The 21,421-nt window shown below is 37.7% G+C and overlaps 1 protein-coding gene across 6 annotated transcripts in view; it reads left to right on the top strand.

Annotated features, from left to right (window-relative positions):
- ARHGEF9 (Cdc42 guanine nucleotide exchange factor 9) overlaps positions 1-21,421 on the top strand; it is a 368,607-nt gene that overhangs the window by 99,195 nt on the left and 247,991 nt on the right. For all 6 annotated transcript variants that reach the window (XM_053579818.1, XM_053579819.1, XM_053579824.1 and 3 more), the window contains one exon: positions 20,190-20,381. In XM_053579818.1, coding sequence (XP_053435793.1) covers positions 20,190-20,381 — 192 coding nt within the window. The remainder of the gene's footprint in view (positions 1-20,189; positions 20,382-21,421) is intronic.

Genomic DNA, 21,421 nt, shown 5'->3' with positions numbered 1-21,421 from the left:
TCTTTTCACCTGTATGGCGCCCTAGATGCACTGTAGATATAGAGCTGGAAAAACCCATCTTGGTCAGGAGTGGCCAATTTAGATGCTTATAGGAGCTAGGCAGGTTATTTTATTGTGTGAGATAGGCTTAGACAAGGAGTAAGTGGGAGTCTGTGTTCAAATGGGAAATCCATGCCCCATCTAAAGGGAGAAAAAGTGATTTTTTGGTTCCCATGGGTAGAAGTATTGTGATGATAGAAGCCCAATAGGGCTAGATCTTATAGTTTTTTTAAGAAAAGCTAGGATTTGGAATTTTATGTAAAAATCTCTATTTTTTAAAAAAGGTTGACCACTAATTCACATTTTTTTGAGACATAGTCTACTGATTTTGTTGCCTTCAGTAGAGTGCTGTGGCATCATACCTCACAGCAACTTCACATCTTGGGCTCAAGTGATTCCTTGACTCAGCCTCCTGAGTAGCTGGGACTACAGATGCCTGCCACAGCACCTGGCTATTTTTTTTAGACATGATGTCTCGCTCTTTGCTCAGGCTGATCTAGAGGCAATCCACCTGCCTCAGCCTCCTAGAGTGCTAGGATTACAGACATGAGCCACACCAACTGGTCTAATTCATATTTTTAAAGAAACATTGTAAGGGTCAAATAGAGCGTATCTATAGGCCAAATTATCTCCCAAGGTCCCAGCTTATGATCACTGGTCAGCCTGACCTCCTCATTATGTATCCTGAGAAAACATAGGCTTGGAGATTAGAAATGACATAATGTATCATGTAGGGAATTAGTGGCAAAGCCAGGAATTGGACCCAGACTTCCTGAATCTTATTTAAGACAGACAGTTGATTTAAGGTCTCTGTCTAGCATGTTCAATATCTGGACTTCCTTTGGTATGTTTTCTGTGAAATTATTATTATTTTTTTCCTGTGAACAGGCTGTAAATTCCTGTTTCTCTGTAGGTCTTTCTTATAATGTTTTGTGGAAAATATTTTGTTTTTTTGAGACAGAGTCTCACTATGTTGCCCTTGATAGAGTGCCATGGCATCACAGCTCACAGCAACCTCAAACTCTTGGGCTTAAGAGATTCTATTGCCTCAGCCTCCCAAGTAGCTGGGACTACAGGTACCCACCACAATGCCTGGCTATTTTTTGTTGAGGTTGTCATCGTTGTTGTTTAACTGGCCTGGGCTGGGTTCTAATCTGCCAGCCTCGGCATATGTGCCTGGCACTGTACCCACTGTGCTACAGGTGCTGAGCCGAAAATATTTTTATTATAGTGTGGTAACTCTGGAAATCAGATTCTCTTCCTTTCCCATATTTGCTGCTATTGATTGTTGAGGGCTACATTTGTCCTTTTGTTTAGGGATTTTTCCAAACTATGAATATTTTTTGCACATGCTATATTCCTTGTCATGTGTGGTCACTGAAGTTTCTGTTATCTCATTGGTCAGCCAGTGACTTGACAGAGATTTACTTAAACACTTGGAGCCAAGAAGAAAATATAAATACTATTTTTTTTTTCCCCCTGGCTTGGCTATAAGCCGAGGCTCACCTTTGATTCTATGTCAGGACATCCTACAAATCTGCCTTAGCCTTCTTCTCTTAATTGCATGGAGACTTCAGATCTTTCAGAATTACAACCCTATGGTGATCATGTTTCTTCTGAGCATGCACCTGGTCCTGAGCATATGTATTAAAATCTCACTTCCCCTGTATGCACAGTGGCCCTTTTGAATCCTTATTCCAGGAAATTTCCTCCTCAGCCTCCTTTTTGTGCTGTTGAGTCTGTTTGCTGCTTGTCCCATCTACCATCCCTTGTCTTAGGTAGGCATGTGTGATGTATATCTTTACATCTTTTAACAGAGGGAGCTACAGTGTGGAAAGCCATTTCATCCCAAGATCAGCCTCTGTACTAGTCCCTGAGTGCCAACCAGGTCCAAATGCACAACCATAGTACTGTAAGGAACAAGATCATTATCCTCATGGAACCATGAAGACACACCAGTAATGTGAGCCACCCTTTCATTGGCCATTGGGGAATGGGGGATGGTAGGAAGATACTCAATGCTTTTACCCAATTTTTTCTCCCCATTTCTGCATTAAGCAGTCCTTGGTTTTTGTAAGTTTTGGATGAGATTCCAGTCTTAAGAAAAATTCCATCTAGGGCGGCGCCTGTGGCTCAGTGAGTAGGGCGCCGCCCCCATATGCCGAGGGTGGTGGGTTCAAACCCAGACCCGGCCAAACTGCAACAACAAAAAAATAGCCGGGCGTTGTGGCAGGCGCCTGTAGTCCCAGCTGCTTGGGAGGCTGAGGCAAGACAATCGCATAAGCCCAAGAGCTGGAGGTTGCTGTGAGCCGTGTGATGCCACGGCACTCTACCGAGGGCAGTAAAGTGAGATTCTGTCTCTACTAAAAAAAAAAAAATAAATAAAATAAAATAAAAAAAAAAGAAAAAGTACATCTATTAGTCTTTACCAGGTTAGGGTTGTTTCAGTAAAGGGACTGATTCTTTGTGTGCCCTATCCTGCCACTTTTAGTGATGTTGCCTCCTTTAGAATCTTAAGTCTGTTTTCTGAACTACAGCACAATCAGTAAAGGGTAGGCTTGGACAGCTAGGAAATTTGTTAATGCTTGAGAACTTAACCTTGTATTCCAGGGTAATGGCAATGGTGTTTTTCTTTCTGTGGATGAGTTTGGATGTACTAATTCATATTTATCCTAAGTAGCTTCAAGTGGTCATCAGCCTCTAGCCTTTACTATCTATGTATTGAGTGTCTCAGAGATCTCCATACATTGGAAATTGACAAACTCATGTTTTATATTTTAATAGTTTTATATTAACACACAGACAAATATTTTGTAAATATTTTACAAAATTTTATGATGAATATTTGTAAATAAATGTACATTAGTTACAATTTCCTGTTTTCCCTATGTATGTTTGGTGACCTTTGCTACACCCTGTAAAAAGTCCTGCTTGTGGCATTAGAGATGATACATTATAGACTCCATGAGTTGAGACTGACATTTGCAGGGAGGGCCTTTTTATCTGGGTTACAGAGATCTCTCCCCTGATACTATAATTTCAAAAGGCATTACTAGTACTCATTGGATTCACATAATCCATCTTACTGGCTTCTCCTTGTGCACATGCTCTGGGTTATGTTATCCAGTACATCATTAGGCTAATTGGAGTTGTTGTTGTTGTTTTGTTTTTAATATGCAGCCCTCTTTAGCTCAGAGGGAGCCTTAAATTTTTTCAGGTAGCACAGGTTACCTTGTGGGCCTTTCTTAAAAGTTGAAAGCAACCTTGAGGGTCTTATAGCCTATTCTCCAGCCTGCAGGCTGGACCATAGCTAAATCACTCTGTACTTTTGAGAACCTGGCCAGCATATGTCAGGGAAGCCTGAACTACTTCCTCGTTTGCAGCTGCTGTCTTTTATGCTATAGTCTAGTCAATTTCTTGACACATAATTGCTTTTTGCATTAGGAAGATGATGTTTAAGAGTTGATACTAGTAGGAGACACTCTAAATTGTTCTCCTCAGGGTGGGGCTTTCCTTCTAAGGCACCCTCATTGTCCCATAGCATGAATTTGCAACCTGGTTGGTGGCCTGAGTTGAATGTTGTATTCTGAGACCTGAGTCCTACTTTTCTCTGTGTAACAAACCCCTGGGTTCATTTGGGGATCAACTTAGGCTTTCCTAGTATCATGTGTACACTTCTTAGTGGTTTGATGTCTTGAGGAGAGGAAGACCATGTTTGAGTGCCCAAAGATAAGGTCTGTTTATGTGCCTCTTTGGCGAGTACAAAAGGAAGTTCTGGCCTAGGTTTGTATTTGGTCGGACTTAATTGAATTTAGCCAAAAGTCCTGGATTTTTTGGTCCTTAAAATGGTCTGTGAGCAGTGATGGTTTATTTTATAGAACCAGGGAGTTTTAGAGTTTAGGAGGATCTTAAAAGTCATCCAGTTTATCCCTCTTGCTGATATTTGAACACCTCTGACCAAGTTGGTTTTATCCAGGGTCACAAGGTTGGTTCAATGTACATAAATCAATAAGCTTTTTTAGATAGTGAAGTTATTGCATTGTTTGCTGCTCAGTGGGGCTTGGCCTGAGGATCATATGTGGGTGGACTCATTCCTACATTGAATTAGATATTAAGTAAGCAAAGGTTACTGTTAAGAACATAATGAATAAAGGTGTTGTATGTGGGACATGGCCAGCAGTATTTCTGGAATTGCAGTGAAGTCAGATAAAGTTGAATTGGAGGTAGCTCCTAGAAGTTCACCTTCCCATATGGGTTGGGTTAGGCTGAGAGCATATAGTGGGTGAGGACCTTCCCAATTGCAAATTTTGGGAGAAAGTGCATTGAATTGATAGAGTTACTGTCCCAGTAGGTAGTAAACAGAGGGCAGCTTTGTTGTTATGGAAAGTGGTTGGTATGAGTGAATCCAATATTAAGTTGTTGGGTATGTTCCAATAAGCAGGTAAAGAATGGTGACTAGGAATCCAGAGATAGGGAGTATGCAGTGAAAGTGGCATCTTCATCTGTGGAATGAAAGGCTTAGTTATAAATTCATTCACTTACCAGATGATCATCAAATGGCTACTAAAGAGGAATAGAAGTATTTTAGACCTTCATTCAGCCTATCCTCCAAGAGTCTGATAATAGGTGTGAGAACTATAAACTCTGCTACTTTAGTCAATTTTTTTCCTTTGTCAAGTCTCAGTTTTCTCCCCTGGAAGATGGAAGGGCTGGACCAGATAAACGCAAAGAACCTTTCTAGTCCATATGCTATAATTATATTTTAATTGAGGTAAAATAATAAAATTTACCATTTTAATTATTTTACAGTATATAGTTTAATGTATTTGCAGTGTTATACAACAGCCACCACTATCTAGTTCCAGAACGTTTTTATCACCCCCAAAAGAAACTATACCTATGAGCACTCACTCCACCATACATATTTTGTGCACAGGTTAGCAGATAGAAGGCAGAGGATAGTTAGGGAAGGGGTATAATTCAGTAGGAGCTGAGATCAAGAAGAAACATTAGACTCGGGTAGCCAGAAGAGAATACTTAAGCATTGATGAAGACTAGCAAGGGCTTAAAAGTACAAGACAGTTGTTACAGGAGCACCCTCAGTAGGGAAGAAGCCAGATTTGGAACACTGGGAGAATTTTGCAGACTATATAGTGAGCAAGACTCTGCTGGACTTGCCGAATGGTAGTAAATGGCATAGCCCAAACAAGATACCAGGTCTGACTGGTATTAACCAAAGAAATCAATATTTTAGTGACACAGCAGACAAAAGGAAAGGACTGGTGTGAATATCTTATCTAAAATGTTTTTTATTTTTCCCTTGCATGTCTGTCAATTAATTGTAGTCCTTCTGGGAGATGAGTAATTTAGGTCAGCTTGATTTCAGCATACTCCCTTAGCATGGCTTTCATCATGAATTCAGGGAGGGCAAGGATTTGTACTTCTATGTCTGGATAGTCTAAATAGAAGCCTTCTCTCTTTTTTCGCTCAAACAAAAAAGCAGATCAAAGGAAATGAAGAAGAAATGAACTTCTAAAGGTCCTGGCAGAACACTCCTTTTGTGGCTCCTTGACTAATCAACCTAAATGATATCAAGAAGTAAGGAGGATAGGCCCATGAAAACCAATGAAAGAAGGAGACTTATGAGTACAGTGTAGAATAGTTACTCTAAGAGACATTTAATTTTATTGACTGGGAAGGAAATATGTCATCTGTGAAGGATTTCCCTGCACTTTAATCCACCTCATTCTGGCTTGAGGTGTCACCATAGAAAACCTTTTTGTGGGCAAAATATCAATATTCACAGCCCAGACTAAGCCTGCTTTCCTTTGGTGGGGCTTGTTTATAGTTTGGCTGTCAAGGTGGTGAAATTTGGAGCCTGAGAGATTTGGGGCAATCATAAAGACATTTATGAAAGTACTTTCTAAAACCCTTCCCAGACCAGAGAGGACGATTTTTCCCAGATCTTGCCTCATAGTTCTAGGGGTGGATGATGCCAACCTAGGGATAATAACAGCAACAGCTAATACTTGACTCTGTGCCAGAAACTATTTTACATGCATCACCTTATTTAATTTTCCAAACAATCATATGAGATAGATTGATACTATTGTCTGTTTCACAGATGATAAAACTGAGGATCACATAGGTTAAATAACTTATTCTCTGTTACTTACCAAGGCAATTATAGAGCCAGCATTTGAACCGGGGCTCCTGAGTCTACAACCTTTACTACTATCATAAATTGTCTCTTCTAATTTTGGTGTAAGAGTCTAGAAACCTTGCTTCAATCCTGACTGCCGTCCTTTTACTGTGAAACATTTTTCTCTTTGGCTTTGGATTTCCCATTTGGGAAGCAGAAATAGTCTTGCTTTGCTTGCCTTTATAGGCTGTTTTGAAGCCCAAAGTAAGGAAGTTTGTGGGAAGGTACTGCTCCTGAAGTAGATTGTCAGGTATGCCAGGGACAAAAAAAGAATGATAGAAAGGAGTAGGAAGGGCCTTATTGAAGAGGTAGTAGGGGTAGGCATTAGAAAGATTTAGAGTTGTAGAGGTGGGAATAAACAGGATGTATTGGAATGAATGGAAAGGATAGCCTACCTGAGGTCACATGTCTGTATTGGGGAGCAATGAAACTTCGTGTGTCAAGCATGGTATATAATTTGACAGAGATCCATGAATGAATGGATATATAGGATATTCACACCTGACCTTTTGTCTTTTATGTCACTAAAATATTTATTTCTGAGGTTGAAACTCATTACTTTTCATTGTATCCATGCTGGACAGGGAGAACAATTTGTTAGTTGTCTCCATAGGATGATCTTTCATGTAATTAGTTATAGTTATTCAATCTTTTCCCCTTTAGGGACAGATGAGTAGTTTCTGCACCTGACTGTACACATCATACTGGTTGTCTTTGTACAAGGCATAAATGCAAAATGCTTTCTGGCATGTGTGCTCAAAGATCTCTAAGCATGCCTGATCCTCCTAGTAGCTGAGACTGGGGTTCCAAAACAGGTTTTGTGTAAGTGTGTGTGTCTGTCTGTGTCTGCACCCTTCTGTGGCTAGCTGGGTTTCTTTCAGTTCCTCACATCCACTTTTGCATCCACACTTTGTCTTTGCTTCACTGTGGTGGCATTTTGGTGACCTTTGTTACACAAAAGTTCACATGCCCTCTAATCCTTCTCCTTTGTTGGTGTCTTGTCCTTAGTGTTTGCTGAAAATTTTAGCTGGCACCTTCATTCAAACAGAGGCAGAGCTCATGATTGAAATTATCTGAAAATTTCAGAAAGGGCTGTCTTAGGAAAACAGTAATACCATCACTGGTTGTATTCAAAGAAATGAGCTGGGCAATTGCTGGTGGGGAATGTTGTCAAGGAAGTTTATGCACTGATTGAGGGATAAGGAGTGGTGTAGACTAGCTGCTCTTCCATTTCCCTCACAATTCTTGATTCTGTAGCTCTGAGATTTTGTTATTTAATGTGGTTGGCAGTAACCCCTTACTTTCTCAAATCAAAGGATGGCTCAATTTTCCCTTCTCTCAGACTGGCTAGATTTGGCCTTTGAAAATATATTGGTGAGGTTTAGACAATATTGTTTACCCATTCTATTCTCAAAAACCTCACGCTGCTTAAGCCAGGGTGGCGTAGCTTTCAAGACTCTCCTTGACCCTTTATTGAACTCATAGGGGAGCTACTAGCTGGATGTTATGAAATCTTTTCTTTGAGAACTACCAATAGTTTGGGGAAGAGGGACTAATAAAGATGTTGAAGATCATAAGTTCAACATATGGTACAATGGTGAGTCTGCTGGAGTATGCATATAGGTATATAAATGCAAGGAGAAAGTCCAACAAAGATTGCACACAAAATCCATAACCATGGTTTCCTCAGGAGAGGTGGAATATGGCTAAGATATGGAGTGGTCCAAAGGAAAATTTCACCTTATCTAGATTGTTTTAACTTGATATTTATTTATTTTTATAGAGATATAATTCACATACCATAAAATTTGTCATTTAAATTATACAGTTCAGTGATTTTTTAGTGTACTCACAGGATTGTACAACCATCACCACTATCTGATTCTAGAATAACTTATTTTTTTAAAAGTTATTTTTAATTGACAAGTAAAAATTATATATTTATGGGTACAATGTGATATTTTGATATATATAGAGGTGTCCATGAAATTCATGTGGATGAACACCAACTTTATGAATACCCCATATATATTCTCATATACAAACATTATGAAATTATTAAATTAGCATATCCATCACCTCACATACTTATCACTATTTTTATGCTGAGAACACTTAAAATCTACTCTCTTAGCAATTTTTTACATATGATACATTATTATTAACTGTAGTTATTATGCTGTATGATAGATCTTCAGCATTTATTTCTCTCGTCAAACTGAAACTTTGTACCTTTGACCAGCATCTTTCCATTCCCCCAACTTAGCCCCTGGTGACAACTAATCTGCTTTCTATCTTTATAGATTTGTCCATTCTGGACACTTAATATAAATGGAATAATACAATATGTAGGATTTTTTATGTATGGCTTCTTTTACTTAGGATACTGTTTTTGAGGTTCATCCATGTTGTAACACTCGTATATTAGTGTTTCATTCCTTTATCTTGCTAAATAATATTCTGTTATATTCTGTTATACAGATACACTGTATTTTATTTTGCTTTTATGAATAATCCTGCTGTAAACATTTATTTAGTGTGAACATATGCTTTCAGTTCTCCTGAATATATACCCATTAATGGAATTGCTGGATCATACTGGTAACTCTGACTTTTTGAGGAACTACCAAAATGCTTTCCATAGCAGCCACATCATTTTATATTCTTACCAGTCGTGTGTGAGCGTTCCACTTTCTCCACATTCTTGTCTTTGTTATTGACCTTTTAAAAATTATAATTATAATCTTTCTAGGGGATGTGAAGTGGTATCTCCTTGTGGTTTTGATTTGCATTTCCCTCATGACTAACGATGTTGAGCATCTTGTAGTGTGTTTATTGACCATTTATATGTCTTCTTTGTATAAATGTCTATTCAGATGCTTTGCCCATCTTTAAGTGGATTATTTGTATTATTGTTATCATTAAGTTCTCTATATTCTATTCAAGTCTTTATCAGACATATAATGTGCAAATGTTTTCTTCCAGTCTGGTTGTCTTCACTTTTTGATGGTATTTGTAGCACAAAAGTTTTTAATTCTGCTTGGTTGCTTCTTTTTTAGGTTTCATATGTGAGAAACCATTGTCTAATCTAAGGTCACAAAGATGTCCCCCCCTTTTTTTGAAGAGTTTTATAATTTCAGTTCCTATATTCAAGTCTTTGATCCATTTTGAGTTAACTTTTGTATATAGTGGTAGGTAGGGATCAAAGGTCATTTTTCTGCATGTGGATATCCCATTGTATCAGCAACATTTATGAAAAGACTATGTATTCCCCTTTGAATTGTCTTAGAACATTTCACAAAAAATCAATTCACCATAAATGTAGGGTATATATCTGGTCTCTCATCATTTTATTGATCTTTATTCTTGTGCCAGTACACACTCTCTTGATTACTTACTGTAGGTTAGTAGTAAGTTGAAATCAGAAAGTGTGAGTTCTCCAACTTTATTTTTCATTTTGAAAATTATTTTTGTTATTCTGAGTCTTTTGAAATTTCATATGTATTTTAAAATCACTTTGTCAGTTTTTGCAAAGAAACCAGCTGAGATTTTGATAGGGATTTTGTTGAATCTGGATCAATTTGAGTGCCCTCTTAGCACTATTAAGTCTTCCAGTCAATCAGAATGAGAGGTCTTTCTATTTAATTAGGTTTTCTTTCCTTTCATTCAATAACAGTTTTGCAGTTTTCAATGCACATGACTTGAACTTCTTTTGTTAAATTTATTCCTAAGTATTTTAGTTTTGTTAGTGTTGAGAGATGTGGGTCCAGTTTCAGTCGTCTACAGGCTGCTAGCCAGTTGGCTCAGCACCAGTTGTTAAATAGGGACTCTTTTATCCAATGTATGTTTTTGATAAGCTTATCAAAGATCCAAGGACAATATGTGTTTGGGTTCATCTCTGGGTTCTCTATTGTGTTCCATATATCTATATTTCTATTTTTGTGCTGGTACCATGCTGTTTTGATCACTATAGATTTATAGTATAATCTGAAGTCTGGTAATATGATGCCTCCTGATTTGTTTTTATTTCTAAGTAGTTTATTGGCTATTGGAGGATTTTTTTTTCTGATTACATATAAAACAAAGTACTATTTCTTCAAGTTCTTTAAAGTATGACATTGGTGCTTTAATAGGGATTGAATTAAATCTCTATATTGATTTGGGTAGTGTGGACATTTTAACAATGTTGATTATTCCCAGCCATGAGTATGTTATGTTTTTCCATTTGTTAGCATCTTCATCTATTTCTTTGCTTAGAGTTTCATGGTTCTCATTATAGAGACTTTCATTGCTTTTCTTAGATAAATTCCCAGATATTTAATCTTCATTGGCACTACTGTAAAATGAACAGAGTGCTTGACTATGTTTTCAGCTTGACTATTGCTGACATATGTAAAAGCTACTGATGTGTATTGATTTTGAATCCTGAGGCACTGCTATATTCTTTGATCACTTCTAAAAGCTTTGTAATTGAGTCCATGGGAGTTTTCCAGGAATAAAATCATGCACTCACGAAGAGTGAGAGTTTGACTTCCTCTGATCCCATCGGAATACACTTGATCCCCTTCCCTTGCCTGATTGTGATGACTAGGACTTCCATTACTATGTTCAATAGCAGTGGTGACAATGGGCATCCTTATCTAGTTCCAGATCTGAGTGGAAATGTTTTCAATTTTACTCCATTCAGTATAATATAGGCTGTGGGTTTGCTATAGATGGCCTCTATCAGTTTAGGAAATGACCCTTCTAAGCTTGTTTTTCTAAAGTATGCTAATCATGAAAGGATGATGGATATTATCAAAAGCTTTTTCTACATAAATTGATAAAATCATATGGTCTTTGTTTTTTATTTTATTTATGTGGTGTATTATATTTATCGATTTATGTATGTTGAACCAAACTTGTAACCCTGGGATAAAACCAGTTGATTGTAGTATATAAATTTTTTGATGTATCACTGAATTCTGTTTGCTGGTATCTTATTGAATATTTTTGCATTGATATTCATTAATGATATTGGTCTGTAGTTTTCTTTTCTTGTTGGTCCTTTCCTGTTTTGGGGATTAAGGTGATATTTGCTTCATAAAATGTGTTGGGAAAGATTCCTTCTTTTTCTATGTTTTGGAAAAGGTTATGTAATATAGGTACTAGTTCTTTTTTAAAGGTTTGGTAGAATTCTGATGTGAAGCCATCTGATCCTCCAAATTGCCATCTGGTCCTCCTGGACTTTTGTTTTTTGCAGTATTTTGTATAGTTGATGCTATTTCAGTGCTTTATATAGATCTATTCAAAAATTTTAATTAGATCCGGTTGAGTCTAGGAAGGTGGCATACCACCAGGTATTGGTCCATATCCTCCAGATTTTCATATTTCTGAGAATAGACTTTTTGGTAGTAATCATTGAGGATTTTTTTTTTTTAATTTCTGTGGCATCTGTTCTTATATCTCCTTTACCATTTCTGATTGACATTATTAGGGATTTTACTTTTGTTTCTGGTTAGGCTACCCAAGATTCATCAATTTTATTAAACTTTTCAAGCAACCAACTTTTTGTTTTGTTCATCTTCTGGATAATTCTTTTGTTTTCAGTTTCATTTATTTCTGCTCTAATTTTGGTTATTTCTTTTCTTCTGCTGAGTTTGGGATTGGATTATTTTTCCTTTTCCAGTTGTTTGAGATGACCCATTAAGTTGTTGACTTTCTCTCTTTCTGTTTTCTTGATGAAGGCTTCTAATGCTGTACATTTCCCTCTTGGGACTGCCTTTGCAGTATCACACAGGTTTTGATTGTTTGTGCCTTCATTACCATTTTGGTCCATAAATCTGATGATTTCCTTCTTAATCTCATTTTTTACCCAGCTATCATTTAGCCTAAGGTTATTTAGTTTCCATGACTTTGACTATGAAGATTTCTGTAGCTGTTGAGTTCCACTTTTATTCTGTGATGTTCCAAAAAGATATAAGGAATAATTTGTATTCTTTTAAATTTGTTGATATTAGACTTGTGTTCTAAGATATGGTCAATTTGGAGGATGTTCCATGGGCTGATTAGAAGAATGTGTATTCAGTTTTATTGGGATGAAATGTTCTGTAAATGCCTGTTAAGTTCATTTGTTCTAGGGTCAAGTTTAAGTCTATTATTTCTTTGTTTAGTTTCTTGTTGGAGGATCTATCCAGAAAAGCCAAAGGGTTGTTTAAATCTCCAACTATTATAGTGTATTAAGATTTCAAATTGTTCATATGCATTAGGGTTTTCTTTATAAATTGAGGAGCATTCTGATAGGGCACATAAATGTTAATAATTGAAATTTCTTCATGGGAAGAAATTGTTGAGTTTTTCCCTTGACAAATATGTCCATTCTTGTATTTCCTTATTTTTGTTGGTTTAAATTCTATTGTATCAGTAAATAAGATTACAACCCCTGCTTTTTTTTTCTGATTTCCATTTGCCTGTAGTATAAGTGTCCATCTATTCACCATGAGTTGTTTTTTTTTTCATTCTTTGAGGTAAGTTAAGTCTCTTATAGGCAATAGATACCTGATCTGAGTTATCATATCCAGTCAGTCAAGCTGTATCTCTTTAGAGGACAACTTAAACCATTCATATTAATTGAGAGAATTGATGGTTATGGTACTGTATTGGCCGTGATGTTTTTCAAAGGTCCAGTGGATATTTTTAATTATTTCACCATTCTGGAAGTTAGCTTTTTTTTTGATAGATTCAGGGTGAGTTTACCTTGGTGATAGACCATTGTGCATGTCATTATGGTAAATAGGCCTGAGAATATATTGGAGAGCTGGTTTAGTTGTGGCAAATTTCCTCAACATGTGTATGTCAATGAAGTATTTGATTTCTCCATCACAAATGGAACTCATTTTAGTTGGATACAAGATTTGGGGATGAAAATTGTTCTGTTTTAGAAGACTGAAGGTCGATGACCATTCTCTTCTGGCTTAAAAGTTTCGGCTGAAAGATCTGCAGTCATTCTAATATTTCTCCCTTTCTTGGTAATGTTTTTCTTATGTCTGGCTGCTTGCAGGATTTTCTTCTTCATATTAAGTTTGGTAAAGTTAATTACAATATGTAGAGGAGATGCTTTATTTGGATTGTATCTTTCTGTGGTTCTGAAACTGTCTACTACCTGAATATCTGTGTCCCTTGCAATGGTTGGGAAATTCTCCGCCATAATATCTTGGAGTAGAACATCTGTGCCTTTAGGACCATCCTCTTCTCCTTTGCGTATTCTTATAAGTCTAATGTTTGATCTTTTAGATAGATCCCACAACTCTCTCAGGGAATGATTTGTTTTTGCTTTCCATTTTTCTGTTTCTTTGAATACTTGTGATCATTCAAAAGTCTTGTCTTCAATTTCAGAGATCCTTTCTTCTGCCTGCTCAACTGTATTACTGAGGGATTCTACAGTATTTCAAAGCTTCTCAAATATTTTTTTCATTTCCTTGAGCTCTGCTATCTCTTTTCTCATTATGTTCATATCCTTGGTGATTTTTTTCTTTGAATTCATTAATTTCTTGAGATAACTTTTGAAGAACTCTTTGGATTTCCATTTTCATTTTTTCCTCCATTCTATTCATTTTATTTGCCATTTATACTCTGAATTCTAATTTTGACATTTCAGCCATTTGGGTATGAATGGCATCTTCTTTTGTATCTTCTTTGTCATTCCTTGAGGGAGTTAATCTACTCTGATTATTTATGTTACCAGAGTTCTTCTTCTGGTTGATATTATTTTCTGCAGATTGGCTAGTAAAACTGGTAAGGTGAGATTGGATTGAGGGCCCTAGGAAGTTGAGTTAACCAGCCCTTTACCAGTGAGCTTGGGCTGGTGATTGTGGTTTTTCCCCTACAAATTTACAGACATCCCTTTCAGAGCTGCAGCCAGAGACTCAGAGTACATTCTTGGTGTGATATTCCTAGCTATGTCTGTCTTGTCAGCCAGCCTCTATCTAATCCTAAATAGTTGCTGTATTAAGCTGAAACCTCAGCTGAGGAGAGATAAAAACAACTTCAGTTCACTGCCCCCTACCAGTGACAGCTGGAGGATGAGAATTAGTCCTTCCCACTACAAAACAACCACCACTCAACCTTGGAGAATCTCCAGGTGGACAGTCCAGGTCAAGAGTTCTACTCTAATTGTCCTGGGAAGTACTGCTCCAAAGGGAAAGTTCAAAGTGTCTCCAGTGACTCAATAGTAGGTATCCACAAGCTGTTCCATCTCCAAAACCCAATGAGCTGGAGCCTGTCTCCCTCCAATGACAGGGAAGCACACCACCAAAATCTGTTGTGGGTGTGAGTACCATTGACATGAGGAACATCTCTCTTTCCTGTGTGTCTCTCTGTTCTCTCACCTGCCAATATCCACTCGAGTCACTGTTTCTGTACTGTTGTCCAGTGGTCCATGCAATGCCCAAGACTCTTAAGGAATTGCCAAACACTCTGTACTTGCAGGGGGAAGGGCTTCAGACTTCCAGGTGAGTGCGGAAGTAGGGACGGGGAGTTCAAAATTGCGGTGAAAATAATTGGAGGGGGTGGAAGGGATAGTAGGGGATAGTAGAGGGACCACAACTATGGAGCACATTGCAAGTACAAGTTGGTTTTATCATGTGTAGAACACAAATGTCCTAATGCTATAATTGGGTAAATGAGATGAAAGCTATGCTGATTAGTATGATGTAAGCACTCCAATTTGTACAAACAATCAACACACTGAAATGGGCATAAATATATTTATGATCTATGTACAAAAGACTTAATAAAAAAATAAAATAATAAAATAAAAGAAAATAATTGTTCAATTTTATGCCAGGCAGGATGATGCCTAGGCTCCCTAGAGAAGGAGGCCTGGTGTTTGTCGGCTCTCTCCCATGGTGAAAAATAAGATGTCTTTTGTTCCCTATTCACTTGTAAAGAGCACACATTGAACCTCTATCTTGGGGAGGGGTTTCTCATCTTTTTGGCAATGGGCTTTGTACCTGGAATTTGTTTTCCTGGAGTCACAGCTTGTCTCAGCAGAGATGATGTGCTCTTATCTATCTTCTTGGTTAGCTCAGCTCCCCAACTTAAGCTACTTTGTGTCCATTCTGTCCATTATCTCACCATCTTACTTTTGTCCCCCATTTGTTGAAATTTTTATTATGAAAATGTGTTAGTTTTTTTTTTTTCTAATGCTGTTTATATATCTATTGAGATAACCATGTGGGGTTTTGTAACGTTTATTTCATAATATGTTGTAAATTATATTGATTGTTTTTCATATGTAGAACCAATCTTGAATTCTCGGGATCAATTGCATCTGGTGAGGTCAATAATTTTTTTTTTTTTTTGTATGTTGCTGGATTTGGTTTGCTAGTATTTTGTTGAGGATTTATGTATTTCTATTTTTGGAAGTGTTGTGAAAGATTTATATTGATTTTCTTTAATGTTTGGTAGAATTCACCAGTGAAGTCATCTGGTCCTGAGTTATTTTTCCCATGTAGGAAATTGATTGTTCACTCAATCTTTTTACTTCTTATATGTCTACTCCAGTTCTCTATTTCTTCTTGAGTTAGTTTCTGTAGTTTGTGACTTTCTAGAAATTTGTCCATTTTATCAGGCTATCTAATTTTTTGGCATAGGATTATTCATAGTTTCTCTTTTAATCCTTCATATTTCTGTAAGATTGGTAGTAATATTTCCTTTTTTACCCCTAATTTTAGTCTTTTTTTCTATTTTAACTTTAGCAAGGTAAATGTGTGTCAACTACATAATTTGCAGAACAGAAAGAAAAAGGCATATCAAAGGCACAAAATAGAAAGGCCTATCAAAAACATGGCAGTTTCTAACTCTGGAAGTTTCTGTGGACATCGATTTCTTCTCTTTTCTTTTCTTTTATTTCTTCCTTTTTTTTTGAGACACAGTCTCACTATGTTACCCTTGGTAGAGTGCTATGGCGTCACAGCTCACAACAACCTCAAACTCTCGGGCTTAAGTGATTCTTTTGCCTCAGCCTCACAAGTACCTGGACTACAGGTGCCTGACATAATGCCTGGCTGTTTTTTGTTGCAGTTGTCACTGTTGTTTAGCTGGCCCAGGCCAGGTTTGAACCCACCAGCCTCAGTGTATGAGGCTGGAGCCATAACCACTGTGCTACAGGCACCAAGCCAGCATCAATTTCTTAATTAGGAAGTTTAGAGGTTGGATCATTTTTGTTGAAGTTGTTGAAGGCCTCTGGACTATATTATTTATATGTTTGATTCTGGGATTAAAATACATAGATGGAAATATTTGTGGATGAAAAGCAGACCTGTCTGGAAGGAGCTCAGTTTTCATGGAGTACTAGGAAGTAAGGGTGGAAATACAAACTGAAGTCAGATTATGGTAATGTTTGAATACCAGGGTGTTGGATTGGGATGTACTTTGCAATCAGTGGGGAGCTAAGAAAGATTTGAAGGTTATAAGAGTAGTCAACCAAAGTGACAAAGAAATTGGTCTGATAGTGGTATGTGGGAGGTATGGGAGCTGGGAGATCACTTGTCCAGGTATAAAAGGATAAGGGCAGTGATAGCTGGAATAGAAAATGGAGAGATATGTGTAAGAACCAGATATTGTCTCTTATTTGGAATGTACTTTTGAGTTAGAAGGGGAGAGAGAAGATGGTTGTCTTCCTTACCTGTATATCTTGCACTATTGCATGGTTAGTTGTTAGGTACAGAATAGATATTTATTAATTTGAACTGCACTAACCAGCCTTGCTTCAGCATTCAATGAAGGCTGAGGAAAACAGCCTTGAAGTACTCTTAAAAGGGCTCCCAGGAAAGCCTTCCAACCTGGCAGGTTTTAAGCATTATCCACCTTGTCCATCTTCTTACTTGTTACCCAGCAATATTATATGATAATCGCAGCATCAATAAAGAGCCCTTGTGCAAAGGTACACAATAGCTGCACAGATTGTTAGACAGGGTTAATATGACACTGTGGATGACATTACACCCTGGGAAGATAAGCTCATGGACTTACTTCTGTCAGTACACTGTGAAATACAAGTTGACAAGTGCTTTAATTGGTACAGATTAGCAAAGCTCTCAAGAGCAGGGAACTTAGAGGTTAGACTAGAAAGGCCTATAATCAGGCCAGGGGGAGTTTTGCGGGATCCTGGCATCAGGAACACAGTATTTGGGCCTTACATGGTACCTTTTTCTAGGCTATGAATGTAATAACTATCTTCTCTCCAATGTCAGCCCCACAAAGGGTAATGATTTCTGTCCATTTTATTCATTGTTGTATCCCCAATGTCTGGCATATTATAGGCACTTGACATAGATTTAATGAATGAATGAATATGCTAGTAGTTCTCTTGGATAAAAGCAATATGTTAACCTAGGAAATGGGCCTCTGGGGTTGTTCCAGTAGAGTAGATGAAGAGTTGGGAAGCCCAGTTTCTCTGCCCTTGTCAGAAGCAGTTTATGAAGGGCTTAACCACCCAGGCATTTAGTTCTAGCTAGAATGAATTTCTACACAAAATTCTGTGTAAGGGGATCTGCTTCTACTTGGATGAAGTTGTCTTACTCCACTTTCATTGCCATTTGGAACTACAATACCACGGAGTATAGCTTGAACCTAAGTTTGGTTCTATTCTTGCCTTTTCTTCTGTTCCCATTTTCTCTCACATCCTGTGTTCCTTCCTACTGGAACTTTCCCAAATATTCATGTTATTCTAGTCATCCCCAAACCAACATTTTAACTTGACTTGTCTTAAACTCCTGAGAAGAAAAGAAATGGTTCTTATCTCCTAAAGGCTTTTCATAGCAGGGCTTAGCTTGGTTTTTGATAAGCAGAGAAAAGTTAATGGAATATTAGAGGGTTCGATTTTCATTGTTACAATAGACAGCATCATGTAATATGAGATGTATTCTTTGAGGCCTTACATCAAGGTCACTTATTTTACCAGGTCTATTCTTTGAATAAGCATTCCTCAGATTGATTCTATTAGAGGGAAGCTATTAACATATAGAAGAAGAGACTAAGTGACCTTTTGGAAGCTGGAAAGAGATTTATAATAGAGCATTTGCAGAGAGAGATAGGTTCTTTGAGGAGAAAAACTTGGAACATTTGTTTGTATATATGAAATGTATTCAAATGGAGTGAGCCCTTATTTATATGATCACTCGGTGGTAACCAAATAGCTCCCCTTCATGAGACAAAGGGAGAAGGAAGAATATGGGAAGTAACTACGATCTCTGTAGTTCTTTCCCCATAAGGCCACTCACTCATCAACAGGCTTTGCTTACAGCAGAAATAATGATGGATCTAAATAGCTTGATTTCAGCTTTTCAAAACAGAAATGTAGAAAAAGCTGGGGGTTAAGAAGGGAAAATATGGAGAGTTGATTAAAGTTATTGAGACAACTGTCAAGCTCCTTGGCTAATTAGCCTTGATAGCCTTTACCTATGGGACCACCCTTCTTTTACTTTTGCCTACATTGTTTTCCCCCTTCCTAGTACTGGGATAAAATGAGCTGTCTATTTTTGATTCAAGCTAAGTCATCCAAGATCCAGGAGCATTTTATTCAACCTCCTGAAATAAGGATTTTTTTCTGTTTCCCTCTGTCTTTATGAATTGGAATTGCCAATTTCAACCTTTACCAACTATGACTATGCATTTCTGATGATTCTAATAATTCTTAGCCTGCCTTGACTCAAGCCCTTTCCCTTTTCTTTTCTTGTCTTCTTTATAGCCAAAAGCAGAATGGTGCAGGCATAGTAATTAAAAGCATAGATAGGCTCTAACATCAGATTACCTGGCCCTTATTCTAGCACCTCTCTTTCCTAATGGTATGACTCAGGGAAAATTCTTTAAATTCTCAAAGTCTCAGTCACCTATTCAGTGAAATGGTAATAATGGCATATGCCTAGCAGAAATGAATACAATTGAAAGCTCTTAGCACAGCGGCTGTTGTATATAGTAAGTTCTAAATCAATAGCTGTTACCACTATGTAGTAGGGACATAGTCTTTCATCCCCACTACAACATTGAGGATGCAGAGATGTTTGCTTGTTCAAGGAACTTTACAGTCCAATTTTAATGATTATTTGTATATTCTTTGATGGAAATAAAACCGTTTTTGAGATGTCTACTCCAGTGTCCAAATTTGGTCTCCACACTTGCAAATACTTAAATGCTATGTTTTGACAGTAGTCCATCATTAGCATTCAAGATATATGGCTGAAGTTTTTTTCTTTTTCTTTTTTTTTGGGAAAAGTTAGGATTTAGTAACTGCTTTTATCACCAGGTTAAGTCATGCAGTTACAAAGTAGTTAGAAATTTCTGAAAATAGTTATATTTTTTAAAAAAGCTCATTCTTAAATATATATTATCTAGCACTATCTAGTGTCATTGGGACACTATTATTCAAAAGGCCTTGGCCAAGTAAGCAATTCTCTTACCTCAGCCTCCTAGGTAGCAGGGGCTACAGGTGCCCAGTGCAATGCCTGGCTATTTCATGGTTGCAGTTGTCATTGTTGTTCAGTATGTCCAGGCTGGGCTTGAGCCCACCAGCCTTGGTGCATGTGGCCTGCACCTTACTGATCTACGGGGCACCACCCATGGCTTAAGTTTTTTATTTATTTATTTTTTTATTTAGCTCTGTTGCCTAGATGTGCTCCACTATAAATGAGTTCTACTTGCCAGCATACCTCCCTCTTCTGAGACCTTATTAGCCAAGAAGACTCTCAGAGATGATTTAGTCTCCCTACCCTATCTTGAGTTTTATAGATAGGTCACCAGTGACCTAGGGGGGATTAGACCCATGCCCAGGGTCTGGTATTTTGTTTGTAGGGAGCTCTGGTTTAAGGCTTTCTGAATACCTAAGAAATTTAATTCATCATTTTTCTACTTGTTTGGAAACTTCTCAGAAAAGGAGGCTAACCCATTCTTCTTCTACCTGCTTCCACAGCTTTGGGTGAACCAGGAGGATGGGGTGGAAGAGGGGCCCAGTGATGTGCAGAATGGGCACCTGGACCCCAACTCAGACTGCCTCTGTCTGGGCCGGCCACTACAGAACCGAGACCAGATGCGCGCCAATGTCATCAACGAGATCATGAGCACTGAACGTCACTACATCAAGCACCTCAAGGACATTTGTGAGGTAGCCATGTTTTTGTATATGGGGGCACATAAGTTTGGGTAAAGTGCTCTTCCATGAAGAATTTACAACCCTCTTGGTCATATCTATGATAGTCCCCAAAAGGTTGCTGAACTGACCTTCCAGATTCTATTCAGTGGGGTGAAAATGCTCACTGCTCCTTTAGGGTTTTTCAAACTATGTTTTTCTCATTTTTCTATGTCTAGCTTTTATATTAATTCATATTCATTTTCTATCTCCCTCCCCTAAATCTTTATCCTCTTCTGAATCAGTTGCAGCCACCCCCTTGTGAGGGCCTAAATTCACTTATTAAAGCAAAAAACATCTCCTTCCACGATTCACAGACTTGAATGTGCACCAGGGTTCCTGGGAAACCTTTTTTAAGCATGCAGTTCTCAGCCCCTTCACCCTCACCCCATGTGATATATGACCAGTTTGAAGTAAGGCACGAGCATTTATAAGTTTATCAAGCATCCCCGGAAATGCTCATGTTACTGGTCCTACTCTTTCACTTGGAGAACACTGCTTGCAGATTTGAGCAGAAAAGAGTTTAAGGAAAGAAATCTGTAGGAGATGAAGACTGGACTTACAAGCTTCTGCTCCTATAGTACAATTGCCTAATCTCATTCCTTCCATCCCTCTGTCATAAGTGAAGATGAGAGGCCTTTTTCTTACATTCTCTTGAGTGAAGTAGAGGCAAGTTGGCATTTCAAAGGGCATTTTTCCTAAACAATAAGGGAAAACCAATGGGAAATGAAGAAAAGACTGTTTTAAAAAGGATTAAATGTTTAACATATGCAAATCCATGAATGTAATTCACCATATCAATGGAAGCAAAAACAAAGATCCTCTCAATAGATGCTGAAAAAGCATTTTAAAAAATTCAGCATCCTTTTCTAACAATAACTCTTAAGAAAAATGGCATCAGTAGCACATTTCTTAAGCTGTTTGAAGCAATCTATGACAAACACACAGCTAGTATCATATTGAATGATGTAAAACTGAAAGCTTTTCCTTTTCAAACTGGAACCAGGTGAGGATTT

This window comes from Nycticebus coucang, chromosome X, assembly GCF_027406575.1.
Source record: "Nycticebus coucang isolate mNycCou1 chromosome X, mNycCou1.pri, whole genome shotgun sequence".
Lineage (NCBI taxonomy): Eukaryota > Metazoa > Chordata > Mammalia > Primates > Lorisidae > Nycticebus > Nycticebus coucang.
The sequence above is the reverse complement of the archived record's forward strand: the minus strand, read 5'-3'. Positions and strand labels throughout refer to the sequence as shown.